The 22,381-nt window shown below is 38.0% G+C and overlaps 2 protein-coding genes across 4 annotated transcripts; both read right to left on the reverse strand.

The window, feature by feature from the left end:
* Positions 1-1,661: 1,661 nt before the first annotated feature.
* LOC111470447 lies at positions 1,662-3,472 on the reverse strand. The gene is made up of 5 exons (XM_023115994.1): positions 3,197-3,472; positions 3,005-3,108; positions 2,741-2,912; positions 2,550-2,669; positions 1,662-2,470 (listed from the first exon to the last, which is right to left on the reverse strand). Exons 1-5 carry the CDS (start codon positions 3,380-3,382, stop codon positions 1,901-1,903), a joined length of 1,152 nt encoding a protein of 383 aa, XP_022971762.1. The 5' UTR covers positions 3,383-3,472; the 3' UTR covers positions 1,662-1,900.
* Positions 3,473-16,434: 12,962 nt separating this feature from the next.
* Positions 16,435-21,080, reverse strand: LOC111470443. Of its 3 annotated transcripts, none has more exons than XM_023115989.1 (7): positions 20,854-21,080; positions 20,390-20,774; positions 19,045-19,133; positions 18,624-18,746; positions 17,673-18,494; positions 17,346-17,559; positions 16,435-17,266 (listed from the first exon to the last, which is right to left on the reverse strand). In XM_023115989.1, the coding sequence occupies exons 2-7, from the start codon at positions 20,709-20,711 to the stop codon at positions 16,701-16,703; spliced, it is 2,136 nt and encodes a 711-aa protein (XP_022971757.1). In that variant the 5' UTR covers positions 20,712-20,774; positions 20,854-21,080; the 3' UTR covers positions 16,435-16,700. The 3 variants fall into 3 exon arrangements, with proteins under 3 accessions (XP_022971757.1, XP_022971758.1, XP_022971755.1); XM_023115990.1 differs by lacking the exon at positions 20,854-21,080 and adding an exon at positions 19,421-19,486 and having other exon boundaries at positions 20,390-20,526; XM_023115987.1 differs by having other exon boundaries at positions 20,390-21,080.
* Between the last annotated feature and the right edge of the window lie 1,301 nt (positions 21,081-22,381).

Below are 22,381 nucleotides of genomic sequence, written 5' to 3' on the forward strand. Positions count from 1 at the left end.
TTTTTTTTTTTTTTTTTTTTTTTTTTTTTTTTTTTTTTTTTTTTTTTTTTTTTTTTTTTTTTTTTTGTCCAACTCTCAAGAGATTATTTTTGAATTTAGGTACCCAATACACACTACTAATAATGTATCAAGCCCCATGCAAAGTTAATTTTGCAAAGTTAATTTTGCAAAGTTAATTTCACTGCGCCTTTTTTAGTAACTTTCATATTGTATTATTTCCAAGCTTGACAAAGTGGGAAATGTCTTGTCTAACCTTGAAAACATACCTTTCACTTGCACACATATGGTTTGAGCAACCAAAATCTAAGAACCAGTATCACTCTTTTTTGCATCATGTCTTTCCATATGAGCCATTAATAACATTTCCTCTTCAATTCTTTATTTATGTTTGGTCATTCATATTGAAAATGACACGTCATGACACCTATAACATTCAACCGTTGCTTTGTTGAAAGTTAATTTTCCTCTTCCGTGTTCTCTGTCCCTTTAAGTTTCTCTTCCTCTATTACTTATTTTCGTTCGACCTTCAACTTTTAGAACTTGCTCCTCTCTATTAATGCAAGATTTTTGAAATTTTAGTTCATGCACCACTAATGAACTTTGTAATTCATCAATGAACCTGTTATCAGTATCTTTGGATTCCTCAATGAATACTACAACATAAGTAAAATTTTCAATCAGGGTACGCATAATTTTTTTCTACAATCTTCTTGTCCGGCATATCTTCTCCATTGGTTCTCATCTTGTTGGAGATTGTCATCACTCTTATAAAATAATCTGTGATACTTTCATCCTTCTTCACAAAATAATAATTTGTGATACTTTCATCCTTTTTCATCTCTAGGATCTCAAATTCTCTCCTTAATACATTAAGAAGAGATTTCTTCACTTTTTGGTTTCCACCAAATTTTTGCTTCATTGAGTCCCAAACAATCTTGGCTGTGCGACGATCCAAGATTTGTTCAAAGACAGTTTGATCAATTGTCTGGAAGAGGTAATGTTTTACTTGGTGATCTTTGAGTCTAGTATCATCAAGGTGACCTTTTGTGCCTCAGCCAGCATTGTTCATTTCTCTGGTTCTGAGAAGCCAATCTCTACCACACTCCATAGACCTTTTTGCTATGAGCAAATTTTCCATCACTCACTTCATTGATCATAGTGACAATCGAAGTGAGGAATCTTCGTTAAAGTTTTGTCTTCACTCATACTCTCTCTATTCTATCACTAAAAAATTGCTACTCCACAAAGACTAATGGTGACTCTGATACCAATTGTTTGGTTTGGACAAAAAATGATTGAACTAGAAATATAAACAAATGGAGTTTGAAGTGATATTATTGAATGCTGAACTTACTTTTACAGCCTCTCAAATAACAATAGAAACAGAAACTTACCACAAATACAAAAGTAAAGGATATAATCAAATTCTTCTAACAATGAAAACATTAAATAAAATTTGTCACATTTTCAAACTTTTAAAATTTAGGGTAACTAAACAAAACTTCTTAATATTTATTTTGCATGCTAAAAAAAAAAGCACAAAATTTTAAATTTTTTTAATTAAAACTACAAAATATAACGCGTTTAACTAGTACATTAAAAACTAGAATAACTAATGAAAACTTGGTAAATGTATTTTATCGTTGTATATAAAATTATAGTGACCAAATATTGACTTTGCAAATCCATAGGAATTTTAAGACCACGAAACAAACAATTAAACAGTTTACTTAATTTAATAATTGGGATTCCCAAAAAAAAAAAAAAAAAAAAAATCCTGTGAATATACGATGTAAAACAAACAAAAATGTTGAATTTCCCATGCCAAAATTCCCAATAAAACCACATAATTACACACTTCCCCTGTCTATCCAAACCAAAATCCATACATATGTGTTCATCAGTACCCACGCACTCTTCTTGTTCTCACTGAAATTGGCTTCTTCTCCAGATTTAAACGAAAGCTTGGTTTCTCAGTTATCGCTGTCTTCTCTAAATTGGCTTCCATCTCCTCCCCAATTTCAATATTTGAAGCTCTCTGTTCATCCATCTCTCTGTTTTCTTTAACAAACAACTCTCTGTTCGAAGAACAACCACACATTGAATTCTTTACTTCTGGTTTTGGTCTGATTTTGCTGCCTTCTTCTTCTCTCCCATATTCATATTCAATTTCCAATTTGGGTTTGGCTTCGACATTGGATTTCTTTTGCTCTTGTTTGTCGTATGAACTAGTTGCAGACCCAGGGCCCGGGCTGCTTGGACCATCAGGGTCTTGTGATTCAGAGCGGGAGAGCTCCATGGCAGCTCTGGCCGCAGCTGCTGCTTGAGCTGCCGATTCGAAAGCGGCCTGTGCTGCATCCGCCACATCTTTGTACTTTTGTTTCGATCCAGATGGGACTTCAGTGGACAATTTCAGATTCTCTCCCACTCCGCCATGTGGCTCCGATTGGTTTTGTCTCGAGTTTCTGGCCTGTTTTTCACGTGATGATTAGAAACAAAATTACAATTTTCATTTAAATAATAATAATAGTGAGGCTTAAGTTGCATACCTCATTGGAAAGAGGAGTTTCGTCGAGTTGCAAAGTAATTCCATTCTCGGAAGCAATGGTTTTGAGCAAATCCATTCTACTCTCCAAATTGGGCTGCCTTGTCGAAAGTTTTTGCATTAACTACAGAAAACAGAGTAGAAGATGAATAAGGAAACAGAGCATATAAAATCAACAATTGAATACAAACTCACCAAATGATTGACTCCACAGTTGTTGCGTAATTCAACTGCACGAGCAGTAAATTCCTTTCCGAAATGAGTTGTCAAAACTGATTTTATCTCATGAAGTTCAGGGAAATCCCCACATCTGGAAGCAGCAAATAGCAACCCTGCAATCGCCTCTTTCAATTCCTCAGGGCATTCTCTGCATTCAACACCAACAAATCAAATGAAATCAAACCCACTAAAATCGTCCATCTAAAACAAAACAAGGAATCTTTAATCAAGAGATTAAACCTTTCTTGTTCGAGGAGGGAGGTCCTTTCAATCAAGAGATTGAGGTACCCTTCCATCAAAACATACGCATCCAAGGCATTCTGGTCCTTGATCACTTGCTCCACCTATCAAAACAAGAAAGAAGAAATCAACAAAAATTAAAAAAATGAGTGAAGCAAAACATGAAAAGGGGAGGGAAAGAGAGAAACGAACTCGAAGAAGGGCGCGCTGTTGGTGGTGGAGTTGGAGGAGCTGGAGAACATCGGATTGAGCTTGAGTGCGCCTCAGTCGGCGTTGGTTGGTGAGAATGGCAAGACGAGAGACGGCGAGGTTGAGAAGAGGGCGGAATTTGGAGGCTCTGAAATTCCTTCCGAGAAGAGCGTCGAGTGTTCTTCCCATGGCCAAATGGGTTGAATGTTTTTGGGAGGTTTGAAGGGGTAATGGGTTTATTATGTATGCTGTAATTCAGAGTGGAAGGCAGTGAGAAAAGGATGAAGCGCGTGGCGCTGGGTTTGCTTTTATGCGTGTTTCTTATCGACGAAGGTTTCTGTTTGAACACGCTTCTAATAACCGACTACTATATATGAGAAGGTATGAACATAATTGTTTGGGTCAAACACTAACCCTCTCTATTAACACTAATCTACTCTGGTATAATACTACTTTACTTCGTTCTACTTCAGACTATTTGTAAATGATATTTATGATATGAGCTACATATTTATTCCTAAAATATATATATGGTCTCACACTATTATTGGGTTGGACCCTAGGCTAGTGACGATATTTTAACACTCCACGTCACCACTGGTCTTCATTCTGCTCATCATGTTGAGTTGACCATGGAAGCCCTCATATTTATTAGAATTCAACCCTCTTGTAAACACTTGGTCATCTGGATTCTTTATTCAAGACTTTGTCTCTAATAAATTGACGGTCCATCTCCTCATGCTTTGTACTCGCATGAAACATTAGATTTTCTACTAGACAAGCTACATATTGGTTGTCGCAATGAAGAGGTATCGTATACTCAACTTTCTAGAGCAATTCAATCCCATAATTTCTTGAGTTGCTTCAATCGCTACTCTCTACTTTACTTCTATAGTTGACAATGAAACTATTGATTGCCTTTTGCTAAACCAAGAAATTATTTTTGAACCGAGCTTGAACACACACTGGGTGCTTGATCCTCGGATATTGTGATATCCTACATAGTTAGCATCACAATATCTAGCTAGCTTGTAGTATTCGTTTCGTTGTACAAAAGACCATAATTGATTGTACCTTTGACATATCTCAAGATCCATTAACCCGCATCCAAATGAGGTTTCTTCGGACTTTACATGTATTGACTCATGACTCCAACTACATTCTTAAATTCCTTCGATTGGCTCATGTAGATCTCCCATTCAAACTCTTCATGTAAGTAAGCATTTTTCATATCCATTTGCCATAGTTTTCAATCTTTACTTACAGTAAATGCCGGTGGGACTTATATGATAGTAATCTTCACCACTAGACTAAACATTTCATCATAGTCTAGTCTATATTGTTGAGAGAGCCCTCGAGCTATGAGTCGAGTCTCGTATCTCGCAATTAATCCATCTGGAACAAGCTTTATTTTGTAAACTCACTTGCAAGAGATGGGTTCTTGGCACTAGTTTCCAAGTTTTGATTTTGCTCCAATGCTATAATATCTTCCTCCATTGCCTACTGTCAAGCTGTATTTTGTGATGCTTCTTCATATGTCTCTAGCTCTTTAACTTTGTCTTCTATAATAGTTGCATTTACATACTTTGGATTTTGTTTTTGGATTGTTTTTTACCATCTAAGTTGTTGAGTTGTCATTTTCTTTTTATTGAATTCACTTGATTGAGTCACTTCTTGCTCACCAACATTAGTGTCACTTGGATCTTTAGGCACATCAATACTTAACCAAATGTGTACTGTTTGCTCTCCCATCTTCTGTGCTAGAATTTTTTTAATATTGTTCAAGTCTAGTAATACTTCCTTGATATGAACCAAGAGACATCAATCCTACAATATACTTCGATGAAAATGTGAAGAACATATTGTTGAAATTATCAAAAGATATTTCAATTCATGCCACATTGAAGAAAAATAAAGTTTCATGTTATAAACTTTGGGCAGATTACAATTTAGAGTTATTGTAATTCATTAATATATTTTAGGACTTTTTATTTACTTTAGGTTACAATTACATAATGGTTAATTATGACCATTAAGTATGAATGTTACAACTTTTGGAATGCCTTTGATAGTTTCATTTTGAGGCTGTATAAAGGCATGTATGTTGTATTTGTAAGAGACTGGAAAATATAGTAAAAGGAGCAATTGTGCTTTCTTTAGCCAGTGATTAAGTTTCTTTTCAATTCTATGTAGTTTAAGTTGCATGTAGAGTCATTCAAGCTTGACATGATCAATCTTTCTTGTGGAGTGATTCGAATCTCAGACAAGTGTTCTTGTCTTGAGATATTTGATCAACAAGAATCATTCAAGCTACACATGATCGATCTTTCTTGTGGAATGATTCGAATCTCAAACAATATTCTTGTCTTGAGATATTCGATCAACAAGGTAATTTGAATCCTACTCCCCTTGTACTGATTCCTTATCATATCATTCCTTCTCCAATGGTCACCCTACTTCCATTGCGCCACTTTGATCATCAATCGTGTGGTTTGAACATCCTATATCAATGATCCACTCATCCTCGTAACTGATATGCTCTCTCATCATTACTATGAGTGCTAGCTCGTCTTTTTCTATGGTACATAGTATCTCTGCATCTCATTCATCCTTCATCTCCTCTTTGGAGGTTGCCACAATGCTTTCGACAAAATTTGTCTTGAACCAACAATCTCTGGACATGTGGCCTTTCTTCCCGCAATTGTAGCAAATATCTTCAAATACCATCAAATCTCTTCTCTTAAGAACTCTTGTTGACATTCTTCTAAGCTCTCCAAGGTTGTGCAGTTCCTTGGTGACTTCATTCTTTGTCACCATTTTTGTATCTAGGTGGCTTATTGTTGCTTTGACTTTTACTTTTGTAGAGCGCTTATTCTTCACTCTTTAGCGTGATGCCTCCCATTTACTTAGTCATGGCTTCTTTGCTGGCTAGCAAATTTTTAAACTTTACAAGTGATGGTTGAGTAGGCTTTCTTGTACAGTAATAACAAAACTTCTATATTCTAGTCACAATCCGTGGATAATGATCCTCTTCATTCGAGTTTCTCTAATGACGGATTTTGGGTCTAGTACAGTAATCTTCCAGAAATTGATAATAGCTCATTCTCCAGAAGCTGTAGTCTCGTATCGTTCTTCTTTGAGAAAAAACATCACGAGCGTGTCTCATGCTTCTTTTGGTGTCTTGTCATCCCAAATGTGTTCAAACATCTCTTCTCCGATTGTGGTTTCCAAGTAAAATATTGTTTTGTCTGCTTTGATTCTCCATTTTCGCAAATCGCCATTAAAATCATCATCTAACGGTGTAGTTTCACTCCAGCCAACGACCTCTCAAAGGTCTTGTCCTTGTAAATAAGACATCATGCATGTTGCCAACGTGTTATAGTTGTTGTTGTTGAGTTTCTTGATTCCTCAAACAATTTAGAAATCACATATCGTGTTAGTTATATCTCATAATACCAAACAAGTTTTTTCTAACACAAAACTTGCAAAGTCACAGACTACTCACGACGCAAAAAAAAACTGCACACAAATAATCTTACGAAATCGTTTTTAATGCAGAAGATCAGATAGAGCTGCAACCATAGAGAATACTTAGAATTTCAAGAGACAAGACAACCTACATCAACCTTGCTTTGATACTTGACCACAACTTTTTGTTGGAAATACTTGCAGATTAACACCAATTGAGAAGATGTTACAAAACCGTCCATAGAATACTATTATATTTGTTCTACTTGAGCTACTTGAGATTTCTTTGAATGAAATGAAAACTTTAGTAATTATTAAATTTGATTTAAAGGGTAAGATTAATGAGTTGTAATAGGAATGGGGTATGGAAACAAATTGCAAGAGAATCTATTTGTAAAGGGAAGAAGCTTCGGTTTGGTCCCAGGGAGTGTACCACACGCACAGATATATTGTTTGTTTGGTTGGGAAATTTCACCATTATTTCTTCTTTGTTCCTCAAATAAACAATAAAACTCATTTCAAAGACGCAAAACCCTAAATTTGTTGACTAATGATTTGACATCTTGCTCCATCACCCCACAAATAGTCAATAACAATTTAATTAAATTATGTTTGTGCTTCACACGCTTCCCATTCATTAGTTAAGCCTTAATATATATACATGTATATGTATAGAAAATGTGATCTTGTTACTCTTAGAAATAGTTTGAAGGAAAATTTAACCATGAGCAACTGTCCATATAGCGGGCGACCACATAGCTATTAAAATTGTGAGATCAAAAAGTTTGAAAGACTAAATTTCATCCAATACGGAACTCGATTTTCCACCTGAATTACCCTAATATATGAAAAAGAAAAGAAAGGAAAATAAGCTATGTCACCCGGCCCTCCGTTATACTGGTCGTAAGTTAATGACGAACCTAAGGAAATATTAGATCAGGTCGAGAAAGAAGAAATAGATAAAAACAAAAATTAGAATTTGTCTCAAATACAACATCGACCTGTGAGGAGTTAATTCAAATTTACTGATTTTTTTAATGATGCGCTAACTAATGATAACAATTTAAATAAAACTACTAAAAAATTAAAAAATAATGATAAATAAATAACCTAAATTTTGTCAAATCTGTTGAGATAGTACATTTGACCTTTCACATTTTAAAACCTCTTTTGATTAAAAAAAAATCATTAAAATATTGGATAAAAATGACCTGGACTCAATATTATATTTTTTAAATTAATTTAGATAAATGTATTAATAATATGAAAAAACCTTTTCGTCTCACATTTTAAAATTTTCTATTTAATAAATAATGTTGAAACATTTAACTTTTAAAACAATAAGAATGATAAACTATTTATAATTTAATCAAATATTAATGTTTATAAAAGAAGTTTTAAAGAGTAATATAAGTTAGATACTCGACATTATTGAGGTATAACTCGAAGGTAGAAAAAAAAATTAAAATTATTGTTCTATTTTTTGGTGCAATTTATATATTTCTTAATTATTTTTTGAAATTATAACATATTTGGTTCTCTTTTAGCTATATTTCACATGTATTTTCTTCGTTACTCCTTAAGGTTGACAAAGATACTATATACGACCATGTTTTAAATTTTCTAATTATAATAATTTTCAATTTTAGATATTTAGATAAATCTTGAACCTACAGAGGAATGGAGGGTAATAAGTAAACATTATATGATTGTTTTTAATTGAAAATATACTTGGAATTTCTAAGAACACTTCACAAACTCAGCTCTAGCCATGAAATAATAATTGGTAAAAATAGAATTGTGGTAGCTATGGTTATACTTGAGAAATTTCTATAAACCCACTTTTTTTTAATAGCGCCCACCAACCAATCTTTACAGCTTGCAAACCCAATATAAAATATTGATGTACTTAATTAAATCAAGAAGTATAAATCAACTCATTATTAGGGGAAAAAATCATATAGGTATATATTATTAGGGGGTTGATCCATAGAAATGGAAGAAGGCTGAGAGAGGCCGGATAGGTCCACCTATGTGGGTAGGCTAGACCACATACAGGCGACATGCGGATTAACCAAAGCTAAGAAGGTCAACCAACATGGGTCAATCAAGCTAACGACACAACTCGTGTGGATCAACCAAGGTAAAGAAGGCTTGTTCCCATGGGTCTCTTGAGCTGAATACAAGTTGACCTATGTTAATTGCGCGAGACCATGGAGACCGAGCCATGTTGGACGATCAAGCCAACTGACTCATGTGGATCAAATGAGTTATAAAGATCGACCCATACGGTTTGGTGGTTTGGTCAGGCCTAAGACCACTCAATCCATGTAGGTTGAGCGAGGTTAAGGAGACAGACACGTGTGGATCAGGTGGGCGGAAGTGAGATTGGAAAGAAGTTGTAAGAATAGCGTCATTGTTTTCTCCCAAAAATAGCTCTGAGGTTATGAAATTTGTAAAGGAAGATTATACCTAAATTTGGCCCACCCAAGATTTTATCAAATTTTTGGCAATCCAATTGTCCACGTTACCTGAATACCCAACTTGGGTATTACCTATGATGAGACTACCACAAATCTATATAACCATTGAATTTGAAAGTTGATGTTGGTAATGTTGGTAATGTTGGTGGAAGTTTTAGCTATAAATAAGAGACTTGAGATAGTGATTTGGAACAAGAAATTGGGAGTGAAGAGCAACCAAACACGAGATACAAGCTTTTCTTTATCGAGTTTTTAAGCACTTGAGTTTGGCTGAAATTGGGAGTTAACACTCAACCAATTAAACTCGAACCAGTTCCTATACATTCATATAGAAACTTTCAAAAATACCTCTAAAGTTAAAAGTGACCCGACAGGAGAATTCAAAATTTTCCCTCTACACTCTAGTCATTTTGATTCAAATGGGTTCGTTTAGGTTCGTGGTGGCAAAAGGGAGGCTTTTGATGAAGGAATTGGAAGCTAAATGTCACAATCGCACTCTTGATGACAGCGGACTTTCGGTTGTGCGACACTCACTTTTCAACGACAAGTGAGCTAAGCCAATTCGTTCTTACGTCGCCTACGGCCAAGCGACGTATGCTCGAGCCTCTGGCCTTGATTTAAGAAGAAGGTTTTAGAAAACGAGGGCTGAGAGAGATTTTCGAAAGAGAGATTTTGAAAGAGACGTTATATATGCAAGCAAGAGAGTAACAACAACGGCTCACAGTATATAACTATTGGTAGGGAGAAGTTGACAACTAGTCATTTCCCCCTATAGTACATCCTAGGCATTACATGTCTGGTAGGCCTAGACATGATTTTTCCAAAACGTCATACTTCCTAGAAATACAAAAATAAACACTAGAACATGGAAAGACATAAAGGGTTTGACTTGTCATGGGCACCCGGTCATGGGCAACACGCCTTGGACGAGCATGACCGTGACATCCTCCCCCACCCAATTGGTTGACATCTCTATCAACCGACTACTTTCAAACCTGGCGATGTGGATGGCGGCGGAGTCCAGATCTTCGGCGAGTTCCCAGTTGGTTTCCTCCGTAGGGAGATTCTTCCATTTGACAAGGAATTCGTGAATCTTTCCGTACAGGTCTTCCTATCTTCCTAACCCTGTCGGCTAGGATCTCCTCTATTTCTTTGGTGTCTCTTTGTTTCAGATCGATGCTCGGTCTAATGATTACATTTCGTTGGTTGTCGTCTAGGTCAGGGTGATAGGGCTTCAAGTTGTTCACATGAATTACTGGGTGGATTTTCATCCATGTGGGTAACGCAACTCTGTAGGAAGTAGCCACGATCTTTTTAGGGACTTCAACCAGACCTTCATATTTTCGAACTAGTCTCTGGTCCTTTCGGTTGCGGAACCTGATTTGTTCTAGTCTCAACTTGATGAGGACTTGGTCTCCTGCTCGGAATTGGAGAGGGCGACGCGTCTTGTCTGCCCACTTCTTCATATGCTTGGAAGCTTTCATCAAATATGTCCGGGCTATATCTGTTGTCTGTTTCAATTCTCTGGTGAAGTTTTGAGCTTGAGGGTTTTTTCCTACATAAGAATGATCAATAATATGGGGCAAGGCCAGCTGTCCTCCACTTACAATTTTGAAGGGGCTCTTTCCCGTAAACAAACTCGTTTGACAATTGAAACAGAATTGGGTGACATCTAGAAGTTGTATCCAGTTCTTCTGGCAAGCGTCGACGAAGTGACGTAAGTATTCTTCGAGTAAGCAGTTGAACCGTTCTGTCTGTCCATCAGTTTGAGGATGATAACTCGAGGAAATGTTTAAAGTCGTTCCCAAGAAGGCGAATAACTCGGTCCAGAATGTTCCAATGAATCTACCATCCCTATCGTTGATGATGCTCGACGGAATGCCCCATAACTTTACAATGTGTTTGAAAAATAGTTGGCTGTTAGTTCGGCTGAGCATAATTTGGGGGTGGGAACGAACGTTGTGTATTTCGAGAATCAATCTACGATAACCAAGATGGTGTCATATTCCCCAACTCTTAGAAGGTGTGTTATGAAGTCCAGAGACACTTTTCCAAGGCCTTGTTGGCACGGGTAGAGATTCCAAGAGTCCAGAGACTTTGGCTTTCTCGACCTTGTCCTGTTGGCAGATGAGGTACGTCTTGGTGTACTGCATGATGTCGTCCCGCATATTTGGCCAGAAGTACCCCTTTTTTATTAAGGCATATGCTTGTTGCCACCCAGGGTGCCTGACTCATAAAATATTGTGACATTTCTGAATGAGCTTCTTTCTCAGTTCTCTTGTTCTTGGAACGTATAATCTATTTCCCTTTATTATTAGAAGGTCTCCCTCGACCCAAAACTGTCATGTCTTCCCAGCTTTGGCTAGTTCAACGATGGCTTTGGCCGATGGGTCTTTATGTAAATGTTTTTTTGATGATGTCGCACATCGATCCATTATTCTTACTTGAGTGAATATCGGCTAACATGCACAGGGCCGCATGTTAGTCCTCGACTCAGCGCGTCGGCTGCTTGGTTACTCTTTCCAGCTTTGTGTTCAAATTTGAAGTCGAATTTAGCCAACGACTCCTGCCACCGAGCTTGTTTTGCCATCAATTTCGGTTGATCGAAGAAGTGGCAAATGGCACTGTTATCCGTCTTCACTACGACTTGTGATTCCAAGAGGTACTGTCTCCAGACTCGTAGGCAATGGACCATAGCCAACATTTCTTTTTCGTAGATAGTGTACCTCCTTTCAGCATCATTGAGTTTTCGACTTTCATAAGCGATGGGGTGGCCTTCTTGAATAAGGACACCACCTAGGGCAAAGTCGAAAGCATCTATCTCTATTTCAAATGGTTTAGTAACATCTACTAATTCTAGGACAGAACCCCTCATCATGGTTGCCTTCAGATCTTCAAAGGTCATTTGACATTCATTTGACCACAACCAAGGGTAGTCTTTCTTCAGGAGTTCTGTTAATGGGGTGACTCGTCGTGAAAACCCTTCGACAAACCGCCTATAGTAGTTTGCCAATCCTAGGAAGGATCGCACATCGGATATGGAAGTAGGGATTTTACACTCTTGGATAGATTTTATCTTATCGCTATCCATACCGATCTGTCCACAACTGATGACATGTCCAAGGAAGTTGATACATGTTTATGCGAAGGCACATTTTTCTTTCTTGTCATACAACTGGTTCTGTCGCAGCTTGTCAAACACTAGTTTCTGGTGCACCTTGTGTTCCTCTAGGGTTGTGCAATATACAACTATGTTGTCGAGGTATACTACGACGAACTGATCCAAGTATTCGTAGAAAACTTAGTTCATTAACGTGCAAAACGTAGCTGGGGCATTTGTCAAGCCAAAGGGCATTACCAAGAACTCAAAGGCCTCATATCTTGTTACACACGTTGTCTTGGGCTTGTCCCCTTTGGCGATACGTACTTGGTAGTACCTTGATCGTAAGTCCAACTTCATGAAGTATTTGGCCCCGTGAAGTTGGTCAAACAAGTCGGATATTATCGGCAGTGGGTATTTGTTGCATACGGTCACCTTGTTTAAGGCCCTAGAATTTATGCTCAGACGCAACGTCTCATCCTTCTTTTTCTGAAATAGTACGGGGGCTCCGTATGGTGCCTTTGTCGGGCAGATGAATCCTGCCGCCAACAACTCATCTAGTTGTTTCCTCAATTCGACTAGCTTAGGGGGAGCCATCCAGTATGCGTTCTTCATTGAGGGTTTAACCCCGGGGAGGAGTTCAATTTTGTGATCAATGTCTCAACGGGGTGGTAATGTTTGTGGTAAGCTCTCTGGCATTATTTCAGCATAACTGTCTAGTACATCCTTGATTTCGCTTGGAATAGTTTCCTCAGTGGTCATTTCTTCCATTAGGGGTATAGCCATAAATGTAGGATCCTCTCGTGCGAGTCCTCTTTTCAATTGTATGGTCAAGATCATTCTAAGATTATCTGGTTGCTTGATGCTTGCAGGTATTACTCTGAGGTTGTGGTCGGAAATCACCAAGTATTTCGCCAGTGGCATTGGGATAACTTTGTGTTCTAGGAGGAAGTCCATCCCAAGTACCACATCGAAGTCGTCCATGCAAACCACGACAAGGTTCATCTCTCCTATCCAGGCCTCTAATTTGAAGGGGACTCTTTTGGAGACTCCCACAATAGGCAAGGCCTCAAAGTTGACAGCTTTCATTTTTTCGGGGTTCTTTTCTATGGTGAGTCCCAATCTTCGTGCTTCTTGGTCGGCGATGAAGTTGTGGGTCGCACCTGAGTCTATCAAGGTACTCTTGCTTGGTCGGGAGTTTATTGTTGCATCTACGAACATGAGCCCTTTCTCTATTATCTCCTTTGGGTCGACCTTTCGTTGGAGGGCTGACAAGAATTTAAGCACACCCATTCGGGGGTTGTCTTGATCTTCCCTCCTGTCTGGCGTAGTCTCGACTTCTGTGTCGTTGCTCTCTTGAATGGACACTTGGAGTGCACTGAGAGAGGCCCAATGAGAATAGAACAGTTTGTGGGGGCTTTTACACAACAGGCATTGTAAAGGTGTCGTCGGGTAGTTCTTTTGAGGGTAAGGTCCTTGAGATGTCCCCGCTTGGTTATTCTGAAGAGGTCTATCTGTCCACCCACTTAGTTTGTCATTACTTTTGTTTGGCCTATTGGGGCCTTCATTTTGATGACCTAGCGGTTTATATGTTTTGCCCACAATGTTTGAGGCCTGTGTTGTTGTTCTTTGGAAACTCGCTTCGTTCCCAAAGTCTAGGAGTCTCTCGGAGCTGGCAATTGTGGTAGCTAGGTTTTGAACCTTTTTCTCGTGTATTTTTGTTTTGGTCCACGGTTGTAACCCATTTATAAAGAAAAATACCTTGTCTTTCTCTAACGTGCCCCTGATATCTAGTAGCAGGGTCAAGAACTGTCTGACATAGTTCCTTATGCTTCCATTTTATTTTAGGGTTATTAGTTTTTCCATTGCTTGTTCTACGTTTTCGGGGAAGAATTGGTCCCTCAACTCTCTCTTGAGGTCTTTCCACGAGTCGATGGTGCACAATCCATTCTCGATGTCTTGCACCTTCGTACGTCACCAAAGTTTTGCATCGTCTATGAGATACATTGATGCTACTGTCACTTTTATGTCGTCGGTACAAGCCGTTGTGGCTTTAAAGTACTATTCGACATCAAAGATGAAGTTCTCCAACTCTTTGGTGTCCCGGTTCCCATTGAAGGGTCTGAGGTCTAGGAACTTCAGTTTGTTGAATCCTGTATGAGTTTGCCCAGCCATGACATTCTCCACAGCTTTCATGGTCACCTCAATTCGGGTGTTCATGTCGACCATCTTTTCTTGGATGGCATCGATCGTTGTTCTAAATTCATCAGCTAATTCATTAAACAAACTCATCATGATATTTTGTAGCACGTTGAACTCTTCGTCACCTCCCTCGTGCGCGACAAAGCTATTAGGGCTACCAGCAGGTCTTGAGCTGCTTGTAGTAGCAACTCTTTCTTCGAGCGAGGCCACTCGAAACATTAGATATGTGATTGGCAACCCATCCATGCGATTGCTCATTGCGTCGATTTCTACGACTTTTCCATTCAATTCTGTCACCCGTGCTTCCAAGAAGCGAATGGTGTCAGGGACTTATTTGCTATTAAAGTAAGTCGGTCGGCTTATGATTTGGGTGTCGACTTTGTCGTTGACATGATTTCGGTCTTTGCTATGTCACGGAGCTAACAAAGCTCAGATACCACTTGTCACAATCGCACTCTTGATGGCAGCGGACTTGTGATTGTGCGGCACTCTCTTTCCAACGACAAGTGAGCTAAGCCAATTCGTTCTTACATCGCCTACGGCCAAGCGACGTATGCTCGAGTCTCTGGCCTGGGTTTAAGAAGAATGTTTTAGAAAACGAGGGCATAGAGAGATTTTCGAAAGAGAGATTTTGAAAGAGACGTTATATATGCAAGTAAGAGAGTAACAACAACGGCTCACTGTATATAACTATTGGTAGGGAGAAGTTGACAACTAGTCATATCCCCTATAATACATTTTTGAGGCATTTAATGTTCGGTAGATCTAGATATGATTTTTCCGAAACATCATACTTCCTATAAATACGAAAGTAAAACACTAGAACATGAAAAGATATAAAGGGTTTGACTTGTTATGAGCATGCGGTCATGGGTAACACGCTTTGGACGAGCATGACGTGACACTAAAGAGACAGAAATTCATGTCCTAAGTCGAATTGTAATATACCCAAATCCCAACAAAAGCAATGAGGTTGGCAGCCTTGTGAAAGCAATGGAGGGTGAGGGAGAGGTGAGGAAGGTGAGAGTAGAGGAAGGAAAGCGAATGATGAGGTAGAGGATGACCTAACAACCAACTTCCGGTCTGACTCGAAGTTGGGTGAAAAGACGTGGACAATTGGTGTGAAGGCGAATAAATGGTAAGACAGAAACTTACTTACCCGCGGTTTAGTGCTGCCAACAGAGCTTTGATGGAGCGAGAGAGTGGACCCTGACGACCATCGCCAGCAACAATTACTGACCGCGCTTCAATCCACCAACGCTGATGCAATCGGTAGCTTATCAGCTACCATTAATGAGAGAGCGGTGCGGGAGAGAAGTGTCACATCAAATTTAGTCAAATTAAAATTGAAAATGTGTAGAATGTTATACAAAATAATTTGGAAGGTTAAGAGGAGGGAGCATAGGTAAGGTACATGGTCCGAATTGAGTTGGATTGAAATTGAGTTGGATTGAAAGATGTTTTTGGACTAACTCAAAACTCGAAACTAAATAGAGTTAATACAAGTATGGAAAAATTAAACCAGCTCCCAAAATATTAATCTAATTCAGTTCAATCCCTATCATATGAATTGGGTTGGTTTGGGCTCCCGCTGTGGGCACTGTGGTATGAGTGCAAGGTGGAAGTCTGAATCATTGAAACGTAATGATGAAGAAAAAGTGAAGGGTTCAAAAATGGCTGCGCAATTGCAATTCGCATTTTCTACGGCCGCCTTTCATTTATTCAATGTGTTTTTGTTCATCTTCCTTTTGACCTTTTTGTCAACAAATGGATTTGTATTGGCCTCACCTTCACAGAGCCTGTCCCCATCCCCATCCCCATCCATCCAAAGACCAACAAATTCGAACACCAACAGAACTGAGACGAAAATGCTTGGTCGAATTGAACTGTGCCATATTGCACAGCTATGATATGAATCTCTACAAATCTTTTGCTCTTAACAGTCGAAACTTTGATGCCTAGACAACATGAAAGGGAGAGTAGTTTCCGACAAAGGGCTCCATTAGGCACTATCATTTCATTTCATATAATAATATATATAATACATATACATTCAGATCAAGATTGAAGGGCAACAGGTCTCCCCCTACGGTTAACATTTCTAAGCCTACCCCAGAATACAAAAGAAAGCATCCAATAGATGCACCGCCACTATAACAAAACACTAAAATAAATTTAACTTGTCAAAGAAATGATTAGAACAAAAGCAATAACCAAAAAACAATCCCAATCATCATCATCATCATCATCATCATCATCTTGACATTACCAAGCTTGAGAGAGGAGGCACAACCGATGTGGTGAACATAGACTCCCCCAGGTACTTACAGTTATCGTGATCTACAACTTTCATGGAGCTTCCCATCGTAAATCTATCACAACCACTCAAACAAGCTAATGGGGAAGGAAAGGATTTACTTGCATCTTCAACACGCTTCCCAAATGCGTTGCTACTGCTGCTGCTGCTGGGTTGGCTTCTCTTTTTCGATCCTGTCCACCGCAATTTCGCAAGTGAACCGTCCTTCAACAGATCTCGTACCATGCACACTTCTCTAGCCTTATCAGCATTCGAGTTCGCTCGAGGCTCACTTGTTTGACTTCGTCCTTCCCGTGCTGCTTTGCTATCACAAATCTCAACTCGGGTCAACAATGCCAACTTGCCTTCAGAAGACACCTTATCAGGGAGGTCTTCATTCGCACCTCGAGATGGAATGGAGGTTGCAATATCTGGCCGTTCCTGCATTTGCATCCACCGGTTTCCAAACCATTCTTGAGAATGCCTCAAGTCTGCTGTGCCAAAAACCGCTTCTTTCTTTTCACCTGAAGGTATATTGAAATGAATATTAGTCTTAAATCAGGACTTCCTTTTGAAACAACACGCATTGCACTAAATACATACCTGGTAAGTAAACTCGCAACTTGTCTTCACATTCCTTCTGAACAACAATTCCTTCCCACCAACCATCATGCCACCATACATCAACAATTGTCCCAACATTATAAACCGCGAAGCCTTCGGTACCCTTACCAGGATATGGACGAATAACTAGTCTTCCATTGAAGCGTAGACCCAATTGATCAGGGCCTGCAACTCTAGATGCTGAAAGCCATTCCTGCGTATTCAAATAAATCAATATAAAAACAAGCATCGACCATTTAATCTAGTTCATTTTATAATTTAGTCAAAAGACCACAAATAGATATAATCACCCAAAAGAACACATACCACAAGCTTGTTTGATTCATCACTGGCATCCTGAAGATCGCAATATTGCACCTTGACCTTGTCTCTGCGCTTCTTGATTATTGAAGCTCTGAACCAACACCCTCTAATGCCGCTATCTTGTGAGAGAACTTCAATCTCCGATCCAAAAGTTAACTGACTTGTAGAAGAGTTGTTCTTCAACTCTTTACCTATAAAAGTTTTAGAAGCACAGCCCCCTTTTGGACTGAAGATAATATCACTGCGTTTAAAACCAACCAAGTTATGGCTTGAACTGTGCACATCAAGAGAAGGAGACACATTAACCGGCTGTCTCTTCTCATTATTTAGAGGGTCCTCATTATTCAATCGCCGATGCCTCTTTCGAGGTCTCATCTCAGCACTTATGTCATCTTCTAAGTGTTGAGGGTGACCTTGAGCTTTTGAAGAAGAAAGAGCATACATGTATCTGAGTATCTCTTGCTTCCAATAGCCTTTAACCTGTGTAATATCGAAGGGTTTGATATCATCATTATCAAATTGCTTCACACATACATATGGCTCCAATTGAGTAATTTTCGCCTCGTTCTGGAACTTCTGAAAATGGTGGGGACTAAGAACAGTCGCCAACCCATCTATGCATTCAATACTGAGATCTTGAAGACAAAGAGAAAAGAAAATCTCTCTGTCATTAAAATTGTGTGGCAAATCAATATCAACCTCATCAATTTTGTGAAACCACCGTACCACAACCATCCTGTTGCTTCTACAGTCCTCATACATATCCTCCAAGTACGCAACAAGACGCTTGCCTTCCTCAGCCAAGACATATACAAAGTCATGAACCTGGAACATCATGAGAAAAAATGCAAGATTAATACAAGACACAAATGAACAAAAACTTAATTACTTCCTTCACTAACTGTTCAGAAAGAATCGGTGCTGGTAAGAGAACAAACAAGCAGAAATACTTACTGAGATCTTAATGCCATTCCGATTGAAAGATGGATAATGCCTGCGCTTACGCTTACATGTCCAAGGACATCCTATCCATGAAAAATCTCTTGTATATTGACCCAATCTTAATGGTTGAACATCCTGAACAGGAGACTACCAGTCAGGATAAAGTTTAAAAACCAAACAATAAATCAGTAGATGAGAAGGAAAGAACTGTTATATGATAATTACATCAACATAAGGGTGCTCAATTAATCTTTACTCCTGTTTTAGTATACTTGAACAGATCCAATGGCCCATTCAGAACTTGCAAGCTTTGCGGCTGCAGAATCCTAAATGACTAGCCAATTTTCAAATACTTGGAAACCAGAACATACACAAGTGGATATAACACTGAACCATCAACTGGTGGATAAAACAAACAGACACTTAGCATTACCTTCAAGGGTTCTGTGTTCGATGGGCTGGCATCTGCACCTTCTTTGCCCATTATTCGATCAGATGGTTGTGATGTTTTACGTTGGGAATCTAGAAAAAAAAAGTAATTGCATCGATCAAATTAAGAACACCTTGTTGTCAAGTAATCAAAATAAACATGATAAAAGACATGAAAATGGGAAATAAGAAGGAAAAATAGCTACGAAGATGAATGAACTAGAATCCAAAATAGGAAAACTTTGAAATATGGTGCTCATGAATTTAAAATCTTCCAGCCAGCAAAAACAAATTGATCTTTGGGGAAAACCCAGATCACGAAAACGGAAAATATCTGAAATCAAAACCGCATAACAATTTTGGCCATGGAAGATCTTAACCTATATTTATGAGGCCAAAAGCATTCCTGTGCTTCAATCAGCCCTTTAAAAATTGAATAAGTGCGCCTGCAGCCCAGATAACTGTCAGTTCACAAAATCACGAACACCAGAAATCCAAGGAAGAAATAACTAATGGTATGACGAAGAAGAAGCAGCCAAGTGAGAAAGGAAAAACAGGAGAGGCGAGAAAAGCATATGAGATTCGATGAGGCCTAGAGAAACAATCGAAAGAGTGATTTTTAGGAGATATGAATACAGGTCGGCTTGTCAAACGCAGTTCCCTCTGGATCCTAACACTTATTCAGAGGAAAAATTCGACAAAAAATGAACACAGACACAGACAGAATCCTTACTGGGGATTTAAGAAGTGGGTGAGTAATGAAAACCCCAAAGGAGAAACCCTTAGAGGATTCAACAGAGCCCAGAAGAACGACGTGAAACAAAAGCGAAGACGAACATGTCGCCTATGGCCCAACCACGTCAAGATCGAAATAGATCGGAAAATTGGAGGATAAGAAAGCACAAAATTTCCCTCTTCCAAACACCGAGCCATTCGACAAGATGAAATGAAGAGCGGTTCATGATAACCCACAATGAATTGACCCTCTATTTCGTTCTAGAAAAGGCAATCTTCACCCAAGATCTCTCTCGTTTTCTCAGCAACCTTTTGCTGTAATACAGCGGGAGGAAGCGACAAAACAAGATCCGTCAACGAAAAGGGGATAAAGATAACAAAATTGATGGTCGAAAACGAATAAATAGACAAACACTTCAAAAAATTCATTCCAGATTACCCAGATCTGAAGAAACGCCCTCCAAAAACCACAAACCCCTCACTAAATTTTTTTCAGGGAAAAAATGAAAACGAAAAAAATAAAAATAAAATAGGTCGAGGAGAAGAGAAGAAATTTAGGAACCCAGAAATGGAAATTCCGGAGAGAAAAAAAAAACAGAGAGACGCGGTAGTACCAGAAACAACAGAGCTTAGCCACTCAACGACCTCTCTGCGAGACTTGAGCTTCGTGCGCGATAAAAACAGCCCCACTGAATTAAGGAACCGATTCTGCAAAGCATAGTGATAAGACATATGCCTTAGGCTCTTCTCCTTCCCCACGACGGCCAGATCTAAGCTCCCATCGCTGCGCTTCAGATAATAACGAACTTCTCTTCTCCCTTTATGACTAGAGATGAAATCCTCATACCAGCTCACATACCCAGACGTCGCCGAGGCCATCGTCGTCCTCTCCGGCAGTGAAGAAGCAGCTGAAGCCACCGCCGACAACCTCTCCATATTACAGAAAAGGGCCGAACAAAAAAGAAATGATGAGGTACCGACCGAAACACAAATTCAGCCCTAGAAAAGAAAACCCACAAATGAAGAAACTAGGATGAAGTTGAAAACCCCGGATTCAAAACCTTGGAACAGAAATTACCGGCTGAGATAGGGAAAAACGAAGAAAAGAAGAATTAAGAGAGCTGTGTCTTGTATCTTCTTCTTCCTGAAATTCTTGTATAAAATTAGAGAATTGGACAGGGAATAAAGTAAAACCTCCGGCAGGGAACTTGAAGGGGCTGGGTTGGTGTCCGGAATATATATATATATATATATAAAGAGGAGGTGAAGGCGAAATTGGAAGTTTGAAAAACCATCGAAATGGTAGAAATAGCGGAAGCTAGGGTTTCGGGATTGCGGATTTAGGGATAACGATGAACGGCCGAGATCGAATCGACGAGAATGCCGCAACGAAATCGCGCGTATTACTTCGAGCCTGCGAAATACCGAAAAAGCCCCTGCAATAAGAGCAGAATTACGATGAGAGCCAAAGCGTATGGGTAGTCACGTGCGACAGATTCAGGGTTTTACATTAGTGCGGACAGGTGTAGATTGAGAAATTTAGGATCGGTTTTTTGAAGAGTGGTGACCGCAATTACCGGTGAAGGAGGCGAAGACTCGCTCTTTCTGATGTCTAATTGTCAATTTGTGATTTTTTTTTTTTTTTTTTAATTTTAAAAGAATAGTGAATTTTGTTTTTAATCTTTCAATTATTAATAATGAACATTTTTTATATTAATTATCTTTTCTAAATTATTTGATAAAGTTGATTGTAGCTTAGATAATAAATATCAATATATAAAAATAATTAAATTATTGTCTAATTTAAGTCACCCATTTAATATTAATTTACTAAAAAAACATATGCAATTATATGATTTTTCAAATTTAAAACTAAAATTTATCAAATATTATTTTTGCTTATCAACTAATTTTTCTATGAGCATAATTATCCATAATTATTTAACAGTTACCGTAATCTCAAATTAAGCAACTTTTTTTTCTTTGGTTGTAAATTTATTAACTTACTTAAATTAATTAAAATTAGACTAAAAAGTAAACCCCAAATATTAGAAAAGTTAAAAACTAAGATAATAGAAAACCCTTACCTAAACAAATTTGTATAATATTCTAATTCCTTTAATAATAACATTGAAATAATAATAAATAAATAAATAATCTTTTTTCTTTTTCCATGTAAATAGTTTTAAGTCGTCATTTCATTTTATTTTATTTTTCAATTAAATAATAAATTTAGTCTTTAATTAGTTCATATATTTTAAAAAATAGCTATTTATCTTTCAAATATGTTTATTAAATTTTTTATATCTAAATCCATAATCCTGGACACAAATTAAGTTTCTTCTTTCTTTAAAAATTCTAGATAATTTTAAATATTAATAAAATTATGTTTTGGATTTTTAAATATGGAGAGATTTTTTAATTTTTTTTAAAACAAAACAAACTATATCTTTTATTTTATTTCACATGACCCACCTTTTATTATTTTATTTCACATGACCCCACCAAACCAAATTTGTTTGTGATTTTTCACTTTTTTTTTTTTTTTTTTTTTTTTTTTTTTTTTTTTTTTTTTTTTTTTTTTTTTTTTTTTTTTTTTTTTTTTT

Source organism: Cucurbita maxima, unplaced genomic scaffold (assembly GCF_002738345.1).
Source record: "Cucurbita maxima cultivar Rimu unplaced genomic scaffold, Cmax_1.0 Cma_Scf00045, whole genome shotgun sequence".
Classification (NCBI taxonomy): Eukaryota; Viridiplantae; Streptophyta; class Magnoliopsida; order Cucurbitales; family Cucurbitaceae; genus Cucurbita; species Cucurbita maxima.

Excerpts from the sequence above, each read along its gene's own strand:
- LOC111470443 (XM_023115989.1), bottom strand. The coding sequence starts at position 20,711 with ATGGAGAGGTTGTCGGCGGTGGCTTCAGCTGCTTCTTCACTGCCGGAG. Across the intron at positions 18,495-18,623 it reads GGAATGGCATTAAGATCTCA|GTTCATGACTTTGTATATGT; the intron begins GTAAGTATTTCT and ends ATGATGTTCCAG. Across the intron at positions 17,267-17,345 it reads GTTGCGAGTTTACTTACCAG|GTGAAAAGAAAGAAGCGGTT; the intron begins GTATGTATTTAG and ends ATATACCTTCAG.
- LOC111470447 (XM_023115994.1), bottom strand. The coding sequence starts at position 3,382 with ATGGGAAGAACACTCGACGCTCTTCTCGGAAGGAATTTCAGAGCCTCC. Across the intron at positions 3,109-3,196 it reads AACAGCGCGCCCTTCTTCGA|GTGGAGCAAGTGATCAAGGA; the intron begins GTTCGTTTCTCT and ends TTGTTTTGATAG. Across the intron at positions 2,471-2,549 it reads AAACTCCTCTTTCCAATGAG|GCCAGAAACTCGAGACAAAA; the intron begins GTATGCAACTTA and ends CGTGAAAAACAG.